Raw genomic sequence first — 19,551 nt, forward strand, 5'->3', positions numbered from 1 at the left:
TGCTTAATGGACTATGCTGTCCCTCTACTGGGAAGCAGAGCTCCATACCAGCCCCAGCTTGCCCAAAGTCCACTTACCCAAGTATCCCCTCCCATCCTGTGTTTCAGAACCAGAAGTGGACCAAACCAAACCATTCAGTAGAAGAGGGGGAAGAAACCTCAATTTAGGAGAAAGTGGAACAAACCTTCCTAGTCCCTAGAGTAAACAGTCCTATTAAAACAAATCTCTAACGAGAAAAAAAACGTGGAAAATTTATCGTTTTGCTACATGGAAAATAGTATTTTATTATCTATGAAAAAATACATCTTTAATTATGTCAGTTTGTTTTAAATGCATGGGCATATGAAAGTCAATGAGACCTTTACCTAATGAACTGTGGGATTGAGCCTACAATCCATATTACTAAAGTAAGCTTCTGTTGCTCACATCAACCCCAAATCTAAATTTGATAGACATCACCTTTTCTCACAGATGTCTTGTAAGTGACCTGATGAGATGCTTTGAGACAATTCAGTTTTGATTGCAAGGTATGTAATTTCTGTTTTCATCTTCCAAAAAACTGAACTAGACAGAGTTCTCATGAATTTCATTTGAGGAAACTTACCTGATTTCAATGTAATTATTTAAAAAAACACTGATGTTATTTATTTGTCTTTAAAATTCTCATATTTAAGCATTTTTAAGGAGCAGTTTTAGTCTACATTGAATGTTATTAGAACACAAGTATATTTGGGAGAAAACAGTAAAAATTCCAGTTCTATAAATTTAGGAAGATAAATGGGCAGTGTCAATCCAAGTTTTAGATCAGCAGTAGTAGTAATTACTATCATGCCCAGTCATGTATCAGCACCCCATTGTGCTAGGCACTGTACAAACACAAAACAAAATAGACAGTCTCTGCCCAGAAAACGTAAAAAAGTGTTTTAGAGATTTCTTTTTTCAGCACAATTAGAACAATTTTTGGTCACTTTTAAAAACCATTCTCCTGCAATTTTTGAAACTCAGATACTACAGCTCATTTAGGTCCCATTCCTGCAAAGACTTACACTTGCTTAACTTTATGGATTGTGACTAGCCCCATCAAAGTCACTGACTACTCAGTGAGTAAAATCTGCAGAAGTGGCTAAGTAACTTAGGACCAGAGATGAAAATAACTTAAAGGACTTACCGGTACTGCTGGAGTTCTGAGGGGGCGTGGCCTCATCCGAAAGATTTAAAGGCCCTGGGGAACCAGCTGTGGCTGGGAGACCCAGAGCCTTTAAATCAACCAGGGGTCCCCAGCTGCAGAGGTGGCTGGGAGCCCCCTGGGACTCAGGGGCAAATTAAAGGGCCTGGGGCTCTGGCCACCAGGGGGAACCCTGAGCTTTGCGGGGCTGGGGCAGGGATTTAAAGGGCCCAGAGCTCCTGCCGCTGAGGGAAGCCCGGAGCCCTTTAAATCCCAGCCCCAGCCCAGCCGCCAGAGCCACGGCTGGGATTTAAAGGGCTCTGGGCTGCCCGCAGCGGTGGGGAGCTCTGAGCCCCTTAAATCCCAGCCGTGGCCGGGATTCAAAGGGCTCTGGGCTGCCCGCAGCGGTGGGGAGCTCTGAGCCCTTTAAATCCTGGCCCCAGCCCTGCCGCCGGAGCCTCGGCCGGGATTTAAAGGTCTCTGGGCTGCCCGCAGCCATGGGGAGCTCTGAGCCCTTTAAATCTCAGCCGCAGCTGGGATTCAAAGGGGTCTGGGCTGCCCGTAGCCGCAGGGAGTTCTGAGCTTTTTAAATCTCAGCCATAGCTGGGATTTAAAGGGCTCAGGGCTGCCCGCAGCCGCGGATAGCCCAGAGCCCTTTCAATCCGCGCCATGGAAGTCGATGCAGTCCAGCACGGTGTACTGGCTCTTGTCAGTACCCCAGACCGGACCTGACCGGCTTACTTTCAGCTCTGCTTAGGATCCTAAATTCCCATTTTCAAACTGAAATTAGGCATTTAGGCACCTAAGACTCAGTGAATGTCAACGGGAATTAGGCTCCTAAAGACCAGAATTTTAAAGTTATTTAAGTCACCTAATGATCTGGATCTAAGAGTGAGATTCATGAGAGAGCTTGTGGCACGTTAGAGACTAACAACTTTATTGGGCATAAGCTTTCGTGGGCTAAAACCCACTTCCTCACTTCATCAGATGCACAGAGTGAAAAATACAGTAGGCAGTTTATATATTATAGCAAATGAAAAGATGCCTTATCAAGTGGGGGGGGTCAGTGCTAACAAGGCCAATTCAATCAGTGTGGATGCCGCCCATTCCCAACAGTTGACAAGAAGGTGTGACTATCGACAAAGGGAAAATTACTTTTCAGTCAGCCATTCTTCAACAAAAAAACTTCAAAAACAGACTTCAACGAGAAACTGCAGAACTGGAATTAATTTGCAACTTGACACCATCAAATTAGGCCTGAATAAAGACTGGGCATGGCTGGGCCACTACAAAAACTAAATTTTCCCTCTATTGATATTCACTCCTTCTTGTCAACTATTGGGAATAGGCCACTTCCACCTTGACTGAACTGAACAGACTAACACGACTAATCCTCTGAATAGGAGACACCTTGTGACTCTTTAGCCTAGCGGTTAGAATACTTAGCCAGGTTGTGGGAGACAAGGGGTCAATTCCCCCCCTTTACCAGATGTGGAGTAAGGATTTGAACTTGGGTCTCCCACCTCCCAAGAGAGTATCCAGTCTACAGGGTATTGTGGGTCAGGTCTGTCTCCATCGTTACTGTTGGAGTTCTTGTACTGTATAAATAATTAAATATTCACTGGTTCCACAAGCGAGTGACTCTATATCCAATGGGATATGCAAGGTTGTAGTCCCACATCAAGGTGGGAACTGAATCCAAGTCTCCCATATCCTGAGTGAGTGCTCTATCCATTGGGCAAAAGTTCATAAAAAGGACCACCACTCATCCTCCTCCCCCAAGGGCAAGATAGGCTGGGAAAGGTCTAGTTTTATGAATCCCAGTGGGACTTAGGTTTAAATTAGAGTATGTCTACACTTCAAATTGGGGGTTTGACTGCTAGCTTGAGGAGCCACACTAATGCTAGCTGTCATTGGGCTAGCACTCTCAACGGAGATTGCAGCCCAGCAGTGTGGGTGGTGGGAGGGCCTAACTGCCCCAAGTACGTACTTAGCATCTTTGATGGGCTTACACTTGAGGCAGTTAGCCCCTCCTGCCACTTGCACTGCTCATACGCCTCCTCGAGTTGGGAATCACACTCCCAGTTCAAAGTGCAGACATACCCATCCATAAGCGCCAAGCACTGGTCAGTGACAGGACTTTAGTGGCTGTGCACATGTCCAGCTGATGAAATTTAGGTGTCTGGGGACTTTAATGGTAGAAACTTAGGTGCCTAGGGATTTTAAGTGCCTACAGAGTTAGGCAGCAACTGAGCAGGGGTTTGTGAATGTCAGTGGCAGCTAAATATTGACATTTGGCAACTGGACACCTAACTCCTCTTTATGAATCCCACCCTAAGCGTCTAAATCAATTCTGAAAATGGGGCAGACATCTGAAAATGTTACCCAGGACATAAAGTTAAGACGCACACACATTTGCAGGATTGGGGGTTTACTTCACAAGAACCAGATTAAAGCAGCTATACTATTATCACTATTTACTTTTTACATTTCCCTCAGCTTAAACAATCAGCATTAACTATGAAAGTAATAAATAATAATAAATAGTAATAAAATATACCTAACTCTTATATAGCACTTTTCATCAGTAGAGCTCAATGCACTTTACAAAGGTCAGCATCATTATCCCCATTCCATAGAAAAATAAATTAGATATTTACAATTCTCTCAGTTAAATTTTTAACCTAACAATGACCCTTTAAATACTATCTTTTTTTACAACAAAACCATATAAGAACGTAAGAGCAGCTATACTTGGCCAGATCAATGGTTGATCTAGGCCAGTATCCTGTCTCTGACAGTGGCCATTGCCAGATCCTTCAGAGGGAATTCAGAGGAAACAAACAGACCAGGGTAATTTTGAGCGATCCATCTCCCGTCATCCAGTCCCTGCTTCTGGCAGTTGGAGGGTCAGGGACACCTGGGGCATCATCTTGGCTAACAGCCATTGATGAACATATCCTACTTAAACTTACTTAATTCTTTTCCGAGACCAGTTATACTTTTGGACTTTGCAACATCCCCTGGCCAATTAGTTCCACAGGTTGATTATGTGCTGTGCGAAGAAGTATTTCCTTATGTTTGTTCTAAACTTATTTACCCCTTCAAAAAGGCAGCAACACTTCACTATTCACCTTCTCCAGGCCATTTATGATTTTATAGATCTCTATCATACCCCTCCCTTAGTCATCTCTTTTCTAAGATGAACAGTATGTCTTTTAATCTCTCTTCATGCGGTTCCATACCCCCCTACTCATTTACATTGCCCTTCTCTGAACCTGTTTTATTACCTCTCCCTTCCTAATGGTTCCTAATATTGTTCGCTTTTTTGACGGTCGCTGCACACTGAGCAGACGTTTTCAGAGAACTATCCACAATGACTCCAATATCTTTCTTAACTAGTAACTAATTTAGATCCCATTATTTTGTATGTATAGCTCAGATTATTTTTTCCAATGTGCATTACTTTGCTGACATAACTGCTTGTGCGCACAGCGCTGTGTCAGAGGGAGACGCTCTCCTGACAACATAGATACTATCGCTCATTGAGCTGGTTTTATTATGTTGATGAGACAGCTCTCTCCCATCGGCATAACACGGCTACATGAGCACTCTTACAGCAGCACAGTTCTATTGCCACAGCTGTGTCTCTATAAGCTTTTAAGTGTAGACTTTAACATTGCACTCCATATGATCTTATGAAAATATGCTAATATAACTGGAATATGCTTCATGCAAAAGGTCTCTTGTAAGGTTTCATTACAAAGCTTATAATCTACTAAGTGTGTTCATCCTATTTCTCTAAGTGTACCACTCTTATCTAAGGGTATGGCTACACTTGAAATTTCAAAGCGCTGCCGCGGCAGTGCTTTGAAGTGTGAGTGTAGTCGGAGCACCAGTGCTGGGAGAGTAAACCACATCCCTTACGGGTGTAGCTTGCAGAGCTGGGCGCCGCGCTCCCAGCGCTGCAGCACTTATTACACTGAGGCTTTACAGCGCTGTATCTTGCAGCGCTCAGGGGGGTGTTTTTTCACATCCCTGAGCGCGAAAGTTGCAGCGCTGTAAAATGCCAGTGTAGCCATGGCCTAAAACTACCAATATAGCTCTGAGGGCCTATTGTAATTATGCAAAGTGTTAGCAATTAATGGTGGGTTGGAATCTTGATGGCTCCCATCAACCAGGACAATTGATTGTGGATGGCTCTGTTCGCAGGCAAGCCTTCCTGTGAGTCAGGCTGGGAGGAATGAAGGCTTGTGGTCTTACAGTAATATGTGATCATGTCACCTGAACTGGAATCCATCTTTAACCTGGTGCTTTTCCAGTGAGGAGGTGTGGAACCCAGAGGGACAAAGGATTCCCGCCTTATGCAAAAGATATATAAAGGGATGGAACAGAACAAAGAGGGAGAGCCATCATGAAGAATCCCCTAGCTACTACCTGAGCTGGAACAAGAGCGGTACCAGGGGAAAGAATTGCGCCCAGGCCTGGAAGATGTCCAGTCTGAGGGAAAAAGTTCCTGAAGCATCTCTAAGGGTGAGATTATCTGTATGCAGTTTGATTAGACATAGATTTGCACATTTTGTTTTATTTTACTTGGTAATTCACTTTGTTCCGTCTGATACTACTGGGAACCACTTAAATTCTACTTTCTGTATTAATTAATAAGTAAAAAGTGATTTTATTAAACTCAGAGTATGTGTTAATTCCTGGGTGGGCAAACAGCTGTGCATATCTCTCTGTCAGTGTTATAGAGGGCGAACAATTTATGAGTTTACCCTGTATAAGCATTATACAGGGCAAAACGGATTTATTTGGGTATAGACCCCACTGGGAGTTGGGCATCTGACTGTCAAAGACAAGACACTTCTGTAAGCTGCTCTCAGGTAAGCCTACAGCTGTTAGGGGATGTGATTCAGACCTGGGTCTGCGTTTGCAGCAGGCTAGCAAGTCTGGCTCAAGCCAGGCAGGGCACTGAAGACCTAAGCTGACAGGGCAGGAAAGCAGGGGCAGAAGTAGTTTTGGCATATCAGGTGGCAGCTCCCAAAGGGGGTTCTGTGATCCAACCTGTCACATAGACATTGCCTTAGGACCTAATCCTGCAATGTGTAACGTCCAGGTGAACTGCCTTCAGGTTGTGTCTGCAAAAGTAAAGCAGTCTTCCTGCATGCTACATGTTGCACGACTGGAGCCTTAATGCTTCCTATTATTTTTCTTCTCAAAATGAATACTAACTGGAGTGACTTTCTCCTGAAAATCAGAGATTTCCTTCTTACATGTAAATTTAAGTCTTACTTTAGTTACCTGCCATGCCTTTTTTTAGACTTAAGCATAACTTAGAAGTAGTATAGAAAAGACAAGGGGATAAAAACTCACCACATTTCATCATTCCTACTTCACAGCATTTCCGTAGTCTACATGCCTGACAGCTTTTACGCCTATTTTTATCTATTGTACATTGATTGGTAGCTGGACAGATGTAATCATTGTGTCCTGCAACAGGATATAAAGAAAAAAAAATTAAATCTCAAGCAATATGTTAAATTTCTTCTGCTAGGTAACTTGAAAAACATTTTGTAGCTGATATAATGCTGAATACTATTGTTAGAGCAAAAGATATACAAAGCAAAGGTATTCAATTCAATAGCAGAATGCAATAAATATGGCCACTGATTCTGGAAAGCACTTAAGCTTTTACATCAATGAAAATTAAGCATATGTTTCTACTTAATGTATTAAGTACTTACCTGAATCAGGACCAAAGAGTAATTTTTTCAAAAGTGCCTAAGTCACTTCAGCTCTTAAGTCTTAGAAAAATCAATGGGACGTAGGCTCCTAAGTGTCTAAGTCACTTTTGAAAGCTGGATGCAAGTGCTTTTGGAAATTTTACCCGAAGTGCCTAATTTCCATGCTGTATGAAACCTCAAACATTCTGATTCTAGGTATTCTATAAAGCAGATTTTCATTATCAGTGCATGTTCTGCTGGCACAATGCCACTCGTTTCAGTGGAGTTTCAGCAGCAGAGAATTTTGCCTAAGAGGCTTCACTAGTGTACTGGAATAGACTATTATTTTATTAATTAACCACAACCAAGTCACTCCCCATAAAATACTGTGCATTTCCCTTGCAGAAATTAGCCATAGATGCAAAATATTCTCTATCAGTTACAGTTTATCAGTCTTCTCTCATTTTTTTTTGGGGGGGGGGAGGAATTATATTTTTAATTGCTGTAAAATTAACAGAGCTATCAAAAAAAATAACAGAAGGTTTTATGTTCTTGGTTCATGAACAAGCAATTCAGGAGTTCTTTTCCCAAGGGTAACTATTTTAACTGAGCTACTGTGAACATTTCCTTGTAAAATTAAAATATTTTCCAACCTTGAATTTTTCAGCCTACAGTGCTTAAAAAACCATCAGGTTACAGTTTGTCTAATATCTTAGTAGCAGGTGTGTCTGACAAAAAAGCAGTTCAACCTGGTATAAGGTGGTATAAGGTGGCTTTACGCCACGTTTGTTGCCTCCTGATTTTAGGCTGCACCAGGATCCAGTGCAATGTTCCCTCTAATTTTTTCCATCAATGTGTGGAATAAATTCTGTTATGTGCACCAAGGTATGTGCAGATATGCACCATCAACAGAAACAAAAAACCTAGATATATATTTTTTAAAAGTTGCCTGGATAATTACTCCATCCAGGACAGGTTAGGCATTTTCGAACTCACTACTCAAATAATTTAATTTAAGTGTATAAGAGAAATAAAAATTATGAAATGCATAGACCAGTCAAAAAAACTAAACTAACAGCACTTTGCAAGAATAAAATTACAAAAAATATATGTGCATTCCAGCAGGAAATACCAAGAAGTAACAACAAAAATCATACTTGTATGTGTTGAGAGGTGAGTGTGAAAGTGAGAGAGCATGTGTGTGAGACATAGAAATAGTATGTGTGCTGTCTGCTGGGGAAGTTTCTGAGAGACCCCACGCACTCTCTCTTTAAGGCACTCACTGAAGGCTCTCCTGAGCCCCATCTCTCCCTCTCCCTGCTCCCCCTCGCGCAGAGATGGGGTACATGGGCAGGGGGAGGGGAGAGGAGAGAGAAAGCTGGCTGCTGGGGAAGTCTCAGAGACTGTGCACTGTCTCTTTAAGGCACTCACTCATTCATCTGGAAGGCAGCTCTCTCCTGCTCTGAGTCCTGAGCCAGGCTGTCCCCCTTCTCCTGCCCCCACACATCTCCACAGAACAGGGGAGAGGGGACACCTGACACCCCAGCTCTACCCCAGCATGCTATTCATACCTGCTTTGCTAAATGTCTTGAAAAAGGGGTACATGGACAGCATATGGCTGTCTTCTGCAGTGCCTGCACCAGAACAATTCTTTCTTGGTCAGAATCAGAGCTTTTAGAACCACTTTACCTGGCACAAAGGGCCTGAAGCAGAGGCATAAACCTCACCAGTAGTATTTAAAGAGATAAAGTCAACCTGAAATATTGTCTGTTTAAAAATTATTTTAAAGTAGTTTCTGTACTGTTCAATTTTTGTGGTTTTACAAATCACATTTTCTGTTTTAAATTATTTCCTTTTTCCTGTTAAGGTATGATAGAGAGCTTCCCCTGTTATTTATATGAATCTGACTATGCAGAGGAAACAGTGAAATTGATTGCATACCAAGTCCTTTCAAATGCAAAATAAACAATCTGAAACTAGAGAGGAAAAAAAAAATCTCTCCCTCCTTCAGGAGTCATGCTGCCACTTGAGGCTCACACAGCAAGTGTGTGTTAGGAGTCACATAGAGGACTCAGAGGGGTTATGGCTTCTTTTAGTAACATTAATTCCCACTCGTATTTCTATTTAGAAATTTGCATCAGGATGGAGAAAGCATGCCATAAAGAGTGACTAGTTTGTAGTTTTAACCATTCATATCACTGCTCCACTAAAAAAAAAAAATCTTTAATGAATCACCCACATACTGAATAGGTATGGAGGACTATCTGCAGGCTTGGGAGTCAGGGGGTTGGGTGGGATGGGGGGCAAGTCTACTGACACTGTGATAAATTCACTCCATCCATTCTGCAGATTTAGAGCATTTTTTGCCTTAATTCCTACTGTTTTTCTCCCCTTTGTATTGTGAAGGAAGGAAAACATAGGCCCCATATTCTTTAATGGAACAACTTCTACCCTCAGTTGCATGCATACATAACTGCCATTGACTGCAATGCAGACAGAATTTAGCCCTAAAACTGATCAGCTAAAGAGATATTTAGCTGAACTGTAGATATTCCTGAGCACCACTTTTCTAATTAAGGGTCATAGGTGCCAAATAATGTTGAAATTTACCTTTAAAAAACTTCCTCCACATTTTCTGTGCAAGCTAAAACCTTAAAATGATTTGCCTTTTGTGGCATCCACCCCAATCTATTACAACTATAAACTCCATATAGACAGAGTTCAACAGGGAAGTACCAGAAGTTTTGTTTTTGTTTACTTGCCCATAAAGAACATAATTCTCCTATCTGGCATGCTGCTGTGCCAACTAACAATACAAAATTGTACAATTGTAAAGATCTGCGAACACCGGAACAGAAGGCATATTATGAAGAAAAGTGAAAGGCCTCAAGCCAAAGCCACAATACTAACATATGCTCCCAAAGAAAAACAAAATTATGTGGCAAAACTCTCACTGACTTCAGTGGAAGCAGAACTGGACCATAAGATACTACAAATATCTGATAGCAAGCAAGGGATTTCTCAAATTGCTTAGGGCCAAATCAGCTTCCACTGATCTGAGGGAAGGAAAACTCAGGCTTGGTCCACATTGAACAGCTATATCATATATGCATCAATCAGGGTGTGAAGAAACCACATCCCTGACTGTCATAGTTATGCCTACAAAACCTCCCAGTGTAGATGCAGCAACCGTGATGGAAGAGTGCTTCTGTTGGCAAAGCTAATGTTGTTTGAGGAGATAGTGTTCCTACACCAACAGGGTAGGAACTCCTTTAGGGGGCGATGCCAGCATAGCTATCTACATAAAATCTCCAAAGTTTAAACATACTCTTAGCGTGGTGATCAGGGTTTTCCCCATGATTCTTCTCTCGTATAAGAGGGGTTCATACTTTGTACCAACTGCCATGGTAACAAGTTAAAATTTTTCCTCAAAGCCTCTAAATACTGGGGGATCCATCCTGCTAAGGCATGTTCTGCCTGCCATCTCTGGCTTACTGGCAGCAGAGTTCAAATCAATCCACCTTGCCTGGCACTACCTAACTGCTGATGTCCCTAGAATCCCCTAAGGGGGAAGTTCTACAGTGCGCGTTAAGCCATCCTCAGATTGAATGAACTGTAAGGAACTTGCTGTGTTCAGATCCCATTGACCCCAATAAAAATTTTTCTTCGAGTAAGCATTGGTATCCAGGTAAGTAACAAAACCACCTTCTTTCTCCGTGTCTAGTAAAATTATGTTTTCGCTATTTGCTTTGTAAAAACTTGACAATTACTCAAATCATAAAAGGTTCTCATGAAGAAATCATAGTTTTAATTTTTGAATACAGTGCTTTTACTTCAAGTTTGAGGTAGTTACAATAAATTAGTGTGTAACTGTACTTCGGAAAATAACTGTAATCCCACAGTATTTTATGCAGTAGGTACAGGCATTTAAATACTAAAAAAAAGTACTACAGATAATTTAATTGACATTGGCTATTGCAAAGTACTATGGTGATTGTCAAAAGGGATAACTTATTATTTAATACAGCTCCCACAAAGCCAAGTAGGTAGCCTAAAGGAAACTTTAGGATTTTGGGGTGGGGGAGTTAAGCAACAACCTGAACTAGCTTGGATGCAGAGTGTAAAATATGTTTTGTGTAGTGAAGGCCATTTTTTTTATTTATAGAACCTCTGGATTAAGACCAAATGTTATCTGCCAAGCTGAATTAAAATGTTCAATGAACTAAAACATGTATCCTTTTCAGTGCTAAAGTATAGGTGAGCAAAGCATATAATCAGGTTAACATTTTTCCTGGATATAATACTACAAGACCAATTTACTGAATATGTACACAAAAGTCTCATTTATTATTTTAGGTTTGATTTTACTGATTTCACACTACATGCAGATTTGACAGTCATTGTTATGTTGCATGCACAGTACATATGCTATCTTGAAAAGACAAACCACTTTTGTACAAACTGCTATTCAGTGGGTGAAATTTACCCTGTTACACAGGACTCATGCAAGTACTTCGACATCACTAAATACCATTGCAAAAGGGGAAGAGATGTATGAGCAGAGAAACTACGGAGGCCTGCCTTTTCATACCTCAGATATTACAGAGTGAGAGTCTAGCCTAGATCTAATTAAAAGAGCACAGAGAAGACTGGGAGGAGGCCAAGGGAGAGGTTATTGAAACTTACTGATATCCAGTAGGCCAAAGCCCCAACCAAAGGATGCAGAAGCCACTATTTCACCCCACAGATTGTAACAGTAGGCAAGAAGAGACTACATTATGTACCTACAGCCATCAGTGGGTTTGCACTGAGTTCCAGTATTTGAGAACTAAAACTTTGCAGTAAGGCTTTCAAAGATTAGAAGGTGAGGTTTATCTTGATCCTACTTAAGAAGAGCTGCAATGTGACTCCATTAAAATAACTTATGGATTTTACCTAGTATGAGTGAGGTTCTTCAGAGTTAAATTATTTATATCAGTGAAACTTTTAGTTATTTTTATCCTCCCCGCCCTATTCCCACTATCTCTATCTTTTATCAGCCACAATTATTACACCAACTTGGCATTTCTGAAGGCAAAGTAATCTGTAAGAGTCTGAGGTGCCATTTCTCTGATATGTCTGCTCCAGGGTTTTAAATGGCAATATATTTTGTATCCTTCCCTAAAGAGATCAAGTGTCTATTCCCTTCCCAACGCCAACAAACAAAGGACCATAAGATAAAGTATTCAAATCATGTTATACTACTGTACACTAATTGCAACTTATGTATATGATCATATAAGACACCACCTTTTTAAGCAAAGGCTTCCAAAACTACTTTTCCTACCTTGGATACTTCTTTTAAAGAATGCTTTACATCCTTCACAAGACCAAACGCCATAGTGATATCCTGAAGCATAATCACTGCAGACTGCACAGAAGTGTGCATCTCTTTTTGAACCAGGACTATTCACAGCAGGACTTGTACAATCACTGCCATTAGATTTTCTTTTTAATGTCTCTCTGAAGGAAAAAGTAAACAATCAGTTATAAAAGAATAAAAAATTAGGATATATTTCAAATTCTCATTTTTTGTTGTTTTCACTTCAGCCTTTTTAAAGGCTCATTATTACTGAGCATGTTGCAATCTGAAACACTATGGTAAATGTTTGTCTCACAATGTAATTAAAACAAATGCTGTAACTCTAATGTTGTTGATACAGATGGTCTGGAAAGATTTGGAGCACCCAGGAGAATATATTGTACTGTTGAAGTGATAATTATACAAACTCACAGAAATTTAAATACACAGGACCTAGTGGATAGTAAGTGAGCAGCAAATGATTGGATGTTGTATTTAGAAAACTTGCCATGGGAACTGGAGCTCTCAGATACCACTATGACTGATGCAGTATAAAAACTAAATAAAATAGCCAATAAATTTTAATCTGCTACATACTGGCAGTCACAGGCAATGGACAATTCTAACTGGAGCAATTTCCTGGTAAATTTCTATTTTGAGTCCATTTTAAGTCAGAAAACTTCCCCTCCTTCATTATTCCAAAAATAAGTCTCATAAGCAGCATAAGAGCGTCCGGAGGTTCACCAAAAGAACCCATTTCTAAATTGTCTGAGAGTACTAATATCAAGAGACAGAGTTTTAATCACACCGTTTTTGTTTGTTTGTTTGTTTTGGGGGGGGTTGGCTAGTGTTTTAATTGCTGGTGAGAAAGTGGTCTTGGTTTCATTTTAGTGACAACAGAATGCAGGTTGTGCTACACACCTTGCTTCAGATGTATTCATTCCCTAATGAGGAGCTTCATTCATTCATTCCAGCTGGCTGAATCTCAAATGACTGATACAACTGAATTTGAAATCTCAAGGGCCAGCTCAGTAGACTGGAGACAGTGAGACTTATCAATAAGTCCTTTACTGAGGTTACCATGCTGAAATGTCCTAATGGCAAGATTCTTGGACAAAAGGATGCCTGGATACAAGTAGGAAGGGGAAAGAGAGAGGGGCAAGGTCACTAAGAGCAAAACATTTCTTGTTTCTGAGGTATAACAACCAGTTCCAAATATTGATCTGATGAAGGATAGAGTAATGTAAATGGGAATTGTGATAAGAATACGGAATCAGTTGATTCATGTCACTGGATGCTATAAGGAAGCAATAAGAAATTAGAGGGATTTAGAAAGGAGGTAGTGGTGCTAGGGAATTATTTCATAATGTATACGCAGAGAACAAAGTGTGTTGTAAGCAAACTGAGAAAAAAACACAGCATCTTGCCTTTTGGATGACTGTAGCAGATCTTAAGTCCTTGGCAAATAGAATTTGTAGCTAGAACTGGAGAGAATATAGTGTTCTGTGTGCATGTAGGCAACAACAGTATGCAAAAAAACCCAGAAACTACATAATCATTTATGTGCTTAGATATAAGCAAAGTGGCAGGGCCTTCAGACTTACTCTCTGATTCTACTCTTGCTACATTCTAGTAAGAATAGACGGGAGATCAGGTATATCAATCAGTGTAGGCAGTAGGGTTTTAAGCTCTTAGGGAGGTAGCATATATTTCTGGGGCAGGAAAAACCTGTTCACCAAACACTATGTGGAAGTTTAGAAAAGCACTTAAATAAACTCCAGTCATACTGAAAGGATGAATAAGAACACTGATTGTAAAGGAAAATGTAGAAGCATGCTTTAACATAGTCAATATTGTTTTAACTATCACTAAAGCAGATTTATCCTAGTTTTAAAGAAAGGACAAAGGGACAAAAATAATTAGCCTACTTTAGAGACTGCAAGTATTACAGCAGAAAAGGCGCTTACAAAAACTGGAAAAGCTAGAGAGAGGAAGAAGTGGTTATCTAGCACATATAAGAGATTATTCTGAATAGATTTTGACACAAAAATATGAAAAGGGACTGTGGCAGCTGAAAATCTTTACTGGCTAAATTCAGTTTACTAGGATTTAAGAAAAATGAATAATTATTGGGTATGAATAGACTGCAGAGTATAAACAAGATTAGATGATTAACTAGCATGATTCTGGCTCACACATGGTTTAACTGATTGCCAAATCCCAAGTCGGAAATTTATACTCTCTCAAGACAATTGGCAAGGACCAATCTTGCTGGGGTGGGAGGGGGATTGAGTGGAGATAATTAATTAGAATCAAGTTGGTGTATCCCACATGATCAATTTCCTGCTATTTCAAGGAATGAAAACTGGTGGACATATTCCTTCCTGTCATCTATTTCACTGTTTCTGTAGGAAAGCAAGTCATTTGGGGTTTAGCGTTAGAAGTATAGCTGTATTTTTATGTTGTAAATGAGAACAAATGTTCATTAGCCTAATTTTAGATTTATAATGAGGGTTAAGATCAATTAAGAATACCTTAATTCTATTCATGGATAAACTGTAAAAACTTATGTTTCAGAATATTGAAATCTCTATTATTAAACTTTAGAAATATTAAAACTGGAAGAAAAAGAAAATTACACACTATAATGCATAACTAAAAAATGTTACAAGGCAGAAAGCAAACACTATATATTGTTAAAAACTATTGGAGGGGGAAAAACTAGAACTGGTTGTGAAAGGAGACTCCTGGGTCTCTCAAACAGCATCATAAAAATGCCCATGAGAATTAATAATTCTGTCTTTGTAACAGGGTATAAATAGTGTGCAGCAAGGCAGGCCTGAGGCCACACATAGAACAATGAGGCAAAAAACAAGATAATGAATGGCTGCTCATTAAAAGAGTATACTCCATTTTGTGCCATGAATGAAGCAGGGGTCTTGTGAAAAAAGTAATATGTGATCATGTAATTAAAGACTGTATCATCATCATAAGGCGCTCAACGGGGCCAATTTGAGGTTACACAGTCAACCTTAATTTTGGCACTCTCTAATTTTTCACTTTCCAACCTTAATAATGTTCTTTTAACATAATTTGTATGTACGCGCGTGTGTAATATATCCTCATTTTATGCCATAATTCCTCTGTTCACAGTACTGCAACTTTTTAATTTAAAAAAATAACTTTTAGTTAAGGGAGAGGGAAGTAAGCAGGGAACAATTTTAGGTTCCTATTTTTGAATATCTTGACCGGTACTCCTTTTTGTACTTTAAGATATTGGAATTCTGTTACTAAATTCATTTTTTTTCTGTATAAGGTTCGTGTGACTAAGGCTGTGTGAACTATTATTGAGCATAGGATCTGATTCTGATGAAATTCAATAAACACAAGTGCAAATAATTTCTCTTAGGAAGGAAAAATCAAAAAAATGGGGAATAATTGGCTAGTTGGTAGTACTGCTGAAAAGAATCTGGGGGTTATGTGGATCACAAATTGAATATGAGCCAACAATGTGATACAGTTTCAAAAAAAAAAAAAAAAAAAAAAAAAAAAAAAGGCCAATATCATTCTGGGATGCATCAACAGGAGCGTCATACGTAAAACATGGGAGGTAATTGTCCCACTCTACTTGGCACTAGTGCAACTTCAAGCTGGAATACTGTGCCACACTTTAGGAAACGTGAGCAAATTGGAGAAAGAATCCAGAGAAGAGCAACAAAAAGGATGAAAGGTTTAGAAAACCTGTCATATGAGGAAAGGTTAAAGAAGTAGGCATGTTTAGTCTTGGGAAAAGAAGACTGGGGGCGGGGAGGAGTAACCTGATAATCTTCAAATATGTTAACAGCCATTATAAAGAGGGTGGTGATCAATTGTTCTTCATGTCCAATAAAGTTAGAACAAGAACTAATGGGCTTAATCTGCAGCAAGAGAAAAACTTTCTAACTATGAGGTTAGTTCAGCTATGGAATAGGCTTCCAAAGGAGGTTGTGGAATCCCCATCATGTGAGATTTTTAAAAACAGGTGGGACAAACACCTGTTGGGGGTGGTCTAGGTTTACTTAGTCATGCCATAGCACAGAGGGCTGGATTTGATGACTTCTCAAGGTCCCTTTCAACCCTACATCTCTATGATTTTATGCATTTTCAACTCAAGGAAAGTTTTGTATCTCATATTTAAACAAATACCTTACTTCATTATGGGTTTTAAAAATTACTTAGAACTTCTGCTTATGATCAATGGAACAGGGGGCTGGTTCCTCAGAGTTCATACTCTTCTCCTCATTGCATTTCAGTTATTATTTGTAAGTGTTCAGCATCATAATCAATAAATGGCAATAAATTAATATAATGAACACTGTATTAAGACTTCACCACAGGATGAAGCAAAAAGGAGAAGCAGGACTGTGTAGGAAAATGTTCTTATTCAAGTCTAGATATCTACAATAAGGAAAATTGCTTCTGTTTTATCTTTGTGGTCTAAATTTATAATGAATCACCATTCTTAGAACTGTGCTCCCCCCATGAATGGGATGAAAATATGCTATAGCATAACATTTAAAAAAAATCAACTGTCTCACTAGTAAGCAGTATAGCAGCTACCTACTGATGAAAAACAATGGTTACCCACTTCTTCAAATTTCAGCTACTTATGACACATTAGTATGAAAAAATAATCAGCCAACTAGTAGAAAAGAAATATTGGATATGTGTGGACTCTATTATAACTGCTATGCTTAGCAAACAAGTACAAGATACCACCATGCATACAAAAAGGAACTAAAATACAGGCTGAGATACTATACTGTGCCTCCCAGAGGCATAGTGCAGAAGGCACTGCCCAGAGGAGGCAGGACTGTCCCAGAGAACACGCCAGTGTCCTGTATCCGATGAAGTGGGTTTTAGCTCATGAAAGCTTATACTCAAATAAATTTGTTAGTCTCCACAATTTGTTAGATGCCACAATTACTCCTCATTTTTTTTGTTAATACCCGAAGTTACAACAGCCTCCACACAGCTGCCTCTGGCTTGCAACATAAGCCAGCATGGCCATAGTGGGTGGTATCCACTGCAGTCCTATTCTTGGCATGCCATGCTATGACTTCCCAATGCAGAGCTGTGCTAGAATTCTCTCTTGGCCCTCTGCAGGCTGTGTATGGCACTTACACAAATACAAGGCCTGAGATGGGGGCCAGGGGAATAATGTAGGCCAAGTGTTCTCAAACTTCATTGCAATGTGACCCCCTTCTGACCACAACAATTACTACACAACCCCAGGAGGGGGGGGGGACCAAAGCCTGAGCCTGCCCAAGTCCCGCTGCCCCAGGTGTGGGGGGCAAAGCCAGAGCTTGACCCCCACCACTCTGGGTGGGGGGCTCAAAGCTGAAGCACCAGGGCTTCAGCCTCAGGCAGGAGGCTTGTAATCTGAGCCACACTGCCTCATGCTGAAGCCAGCCCTGGTGACTCCATTAAAACAGTTTGAGAACCGCTGATGTAGGTAATAGGAGAAATAAGCTAACTTTTCTGATATTTAACATTAATAGATCAAATCTGGATTCTTTACACAATACTGAATACAAGCAGTAATGCCTGTAATAAGTGAAGAACCTTGTGACTGAACATCTAGTTGCTGAAGGAACAACTGTGTTTGCAATGACCACATTTGTAAATAGATTTTATGCACAAACTGAGTAACTGCATCCTCTAATTGATGCTTACATTGACTCCCACCTATGCATTCAAGTGTGCAGTATGTGTAGAAAAAGGTTGGCTATATTTTCACAGACACACTCAGTTGCTCACGACTGAAAATTTTGACCAAAGAATTTGCTGTGCAAATCTCAACTGTCTGTACTGATCTTTGACTGGCTATAGCCTCCAAAGAAGCTTTTTAACACTATCTTGTAGAGTGAGACAGTCCTGTTAATGAATAGCAACCACAAAGTGCTGTTAGCGAGCCATACAATAATATGGTTCTCTTGGACACAGTTTAACCTATTGCATCAATGTAAAACCCAAAGAGAATTTTTAAAGTATGCCACAGCACTGAAGTTCTTCAAGACACCAAGTTTTTACACAGTGCTGGCTTTATGAAGCGTATAGTAATAAGTAACCCACCCCAGCAGCTGTAGATAATATTTCCAGATACAGCCATCTTAAAAAGTAATAAACTTCTGAAATTTAGATATAAACACAATAGCACTTATGGAGTTCATTTTCTCATGGACCAGTGCATAAAAATCATATGTAAAAAAAATACAATCTTAAAATGAGTGATAAAATTTCAAGTAATAACTTGCAAAAATGCTGAAAGAATAAAATATTTACCTGTTCATAGGCAGTGCATGGTCCGCTGGTCTTGCGTCACACCATGGGCTCTTTGGTTGCTCTGCATATAAAAGTGATGACTGGCAATGTAATGTCAAAGGTGAAATATGGCCAGGAGCAGACCATAAAACATTTGGGCTTGATGTCTGCCTTACAGATGCACTTTCTGAATCACTGAAATTGCTAGGAATGTTGTAATTCATCATGGCAGGACTATAGAAAGCCATTGCAGAATATTCGTGTCTGTTTTCCACATAAGATGAAGGAATATAAATTGGACTCTGTTGCATTGTCAGAGGAGACTGACTGCAGCTATAAACAGGAGAGCTGATGCCAGAAGGTGAGCTTTTAATTTCTATTTTACTACGTCCAGTATCCTGAATTGGCAGTAACTGAGAAAACTCCTTGTGAGAAGATGCACAAACGGACATTCTGAAGCAAGACTGAAGCAGAGTATCTGTTGTTCAAATATTCATCCTAAGATATTTAAGCTAGAAAAATAAAAATGTTAAAAGTTGCTTAATTTTCTAAACTAAAGAGAATACAGATAATAATAATAATAATAATAATAATAACTGCATGTCTTGAGGCTTTTTATATAGTGGTAAAGATGCAGTCAAAATTAAAAATAAAAATGACAGTGAAAAATAATTCACACATTGCATTTAAGCTTCAAATTTGCTTTCTAAAGTGTTTAAATTGTGTGTGTAAATCTTAACACAAGTTTCTGAAGTGTGCTATTCAGAACTTTGATCTCAGAAAATCTACTTAAACATTTAAATGCTTCAAATTAAAAAAAGAAATCCCATAAGTCTGCAAGCTTTTACAGTTATTGGTGAATTTCTCCCCTCCATTTCCCCAATAGACTTTTTTCTGTGACCTAGACTGGCAACAGGAAACAATCCCTCTATCTACCCACAATAGACACATTGAACCAAATTCAGCCCTAGTTCAATTTAGTCCAGTAAAAACAACTAAACTACCCTCCTAAAGCTCTT

At 39.7% G+C, this 19,551-nt stretch overlaps 1 protein-coding gene across 1 annotated transcript in view; it reads right to left on the reverse strand.

Annotated features, from left to right (window-relative positions):
* The window catches only part of ESR2 (estrogen receptor 2), an 84,462-nt gene extending 65,466 nt beyond the window's left edge, over nucleotides 1-18,996 (reverse strand). The window contains exons 1-3 of the mRNA XM_030558567.1: nucleotides 18,554-18,996; nucleotides 12,215-12,390; nucleotides 6,539-6,655 (exon numbers count right to left, since the gene is read on the reverse strand). Of these exons, the coding sequence (XP_030414427.1) occupies nucleotides 6,539-6,655; nucleotides 12,215-12,390; nucleotides 18,554-18,984 (724 nt within the window). The 5' untranslated portion in view covers nucleotides 18,985-18,996. The remainder of the gene's footprint in view (nucleotides 1-6,538; nucleotides 6,656-12,214; nucleotides 12,391-18,553) is intronic.
* Between the last annotated feature and the right edge of the window lie 555 nt (nucleotides 18,997-19,551).

Source organism: Gopherus evgoodei, chromosome 4, assembly GCF_007399415.2.
Source record: "Gopherus evgoodei ecotype Sinaloan lineage chromosome 4, rGopEvg1_v1.p, whole genome shotgun sequence".
Taxonomy (NCBI): Eukaryota; Metazoa; Chordata; order Testudines; family Testudinidae; genus Gopherus; species Gopherus evgoodei.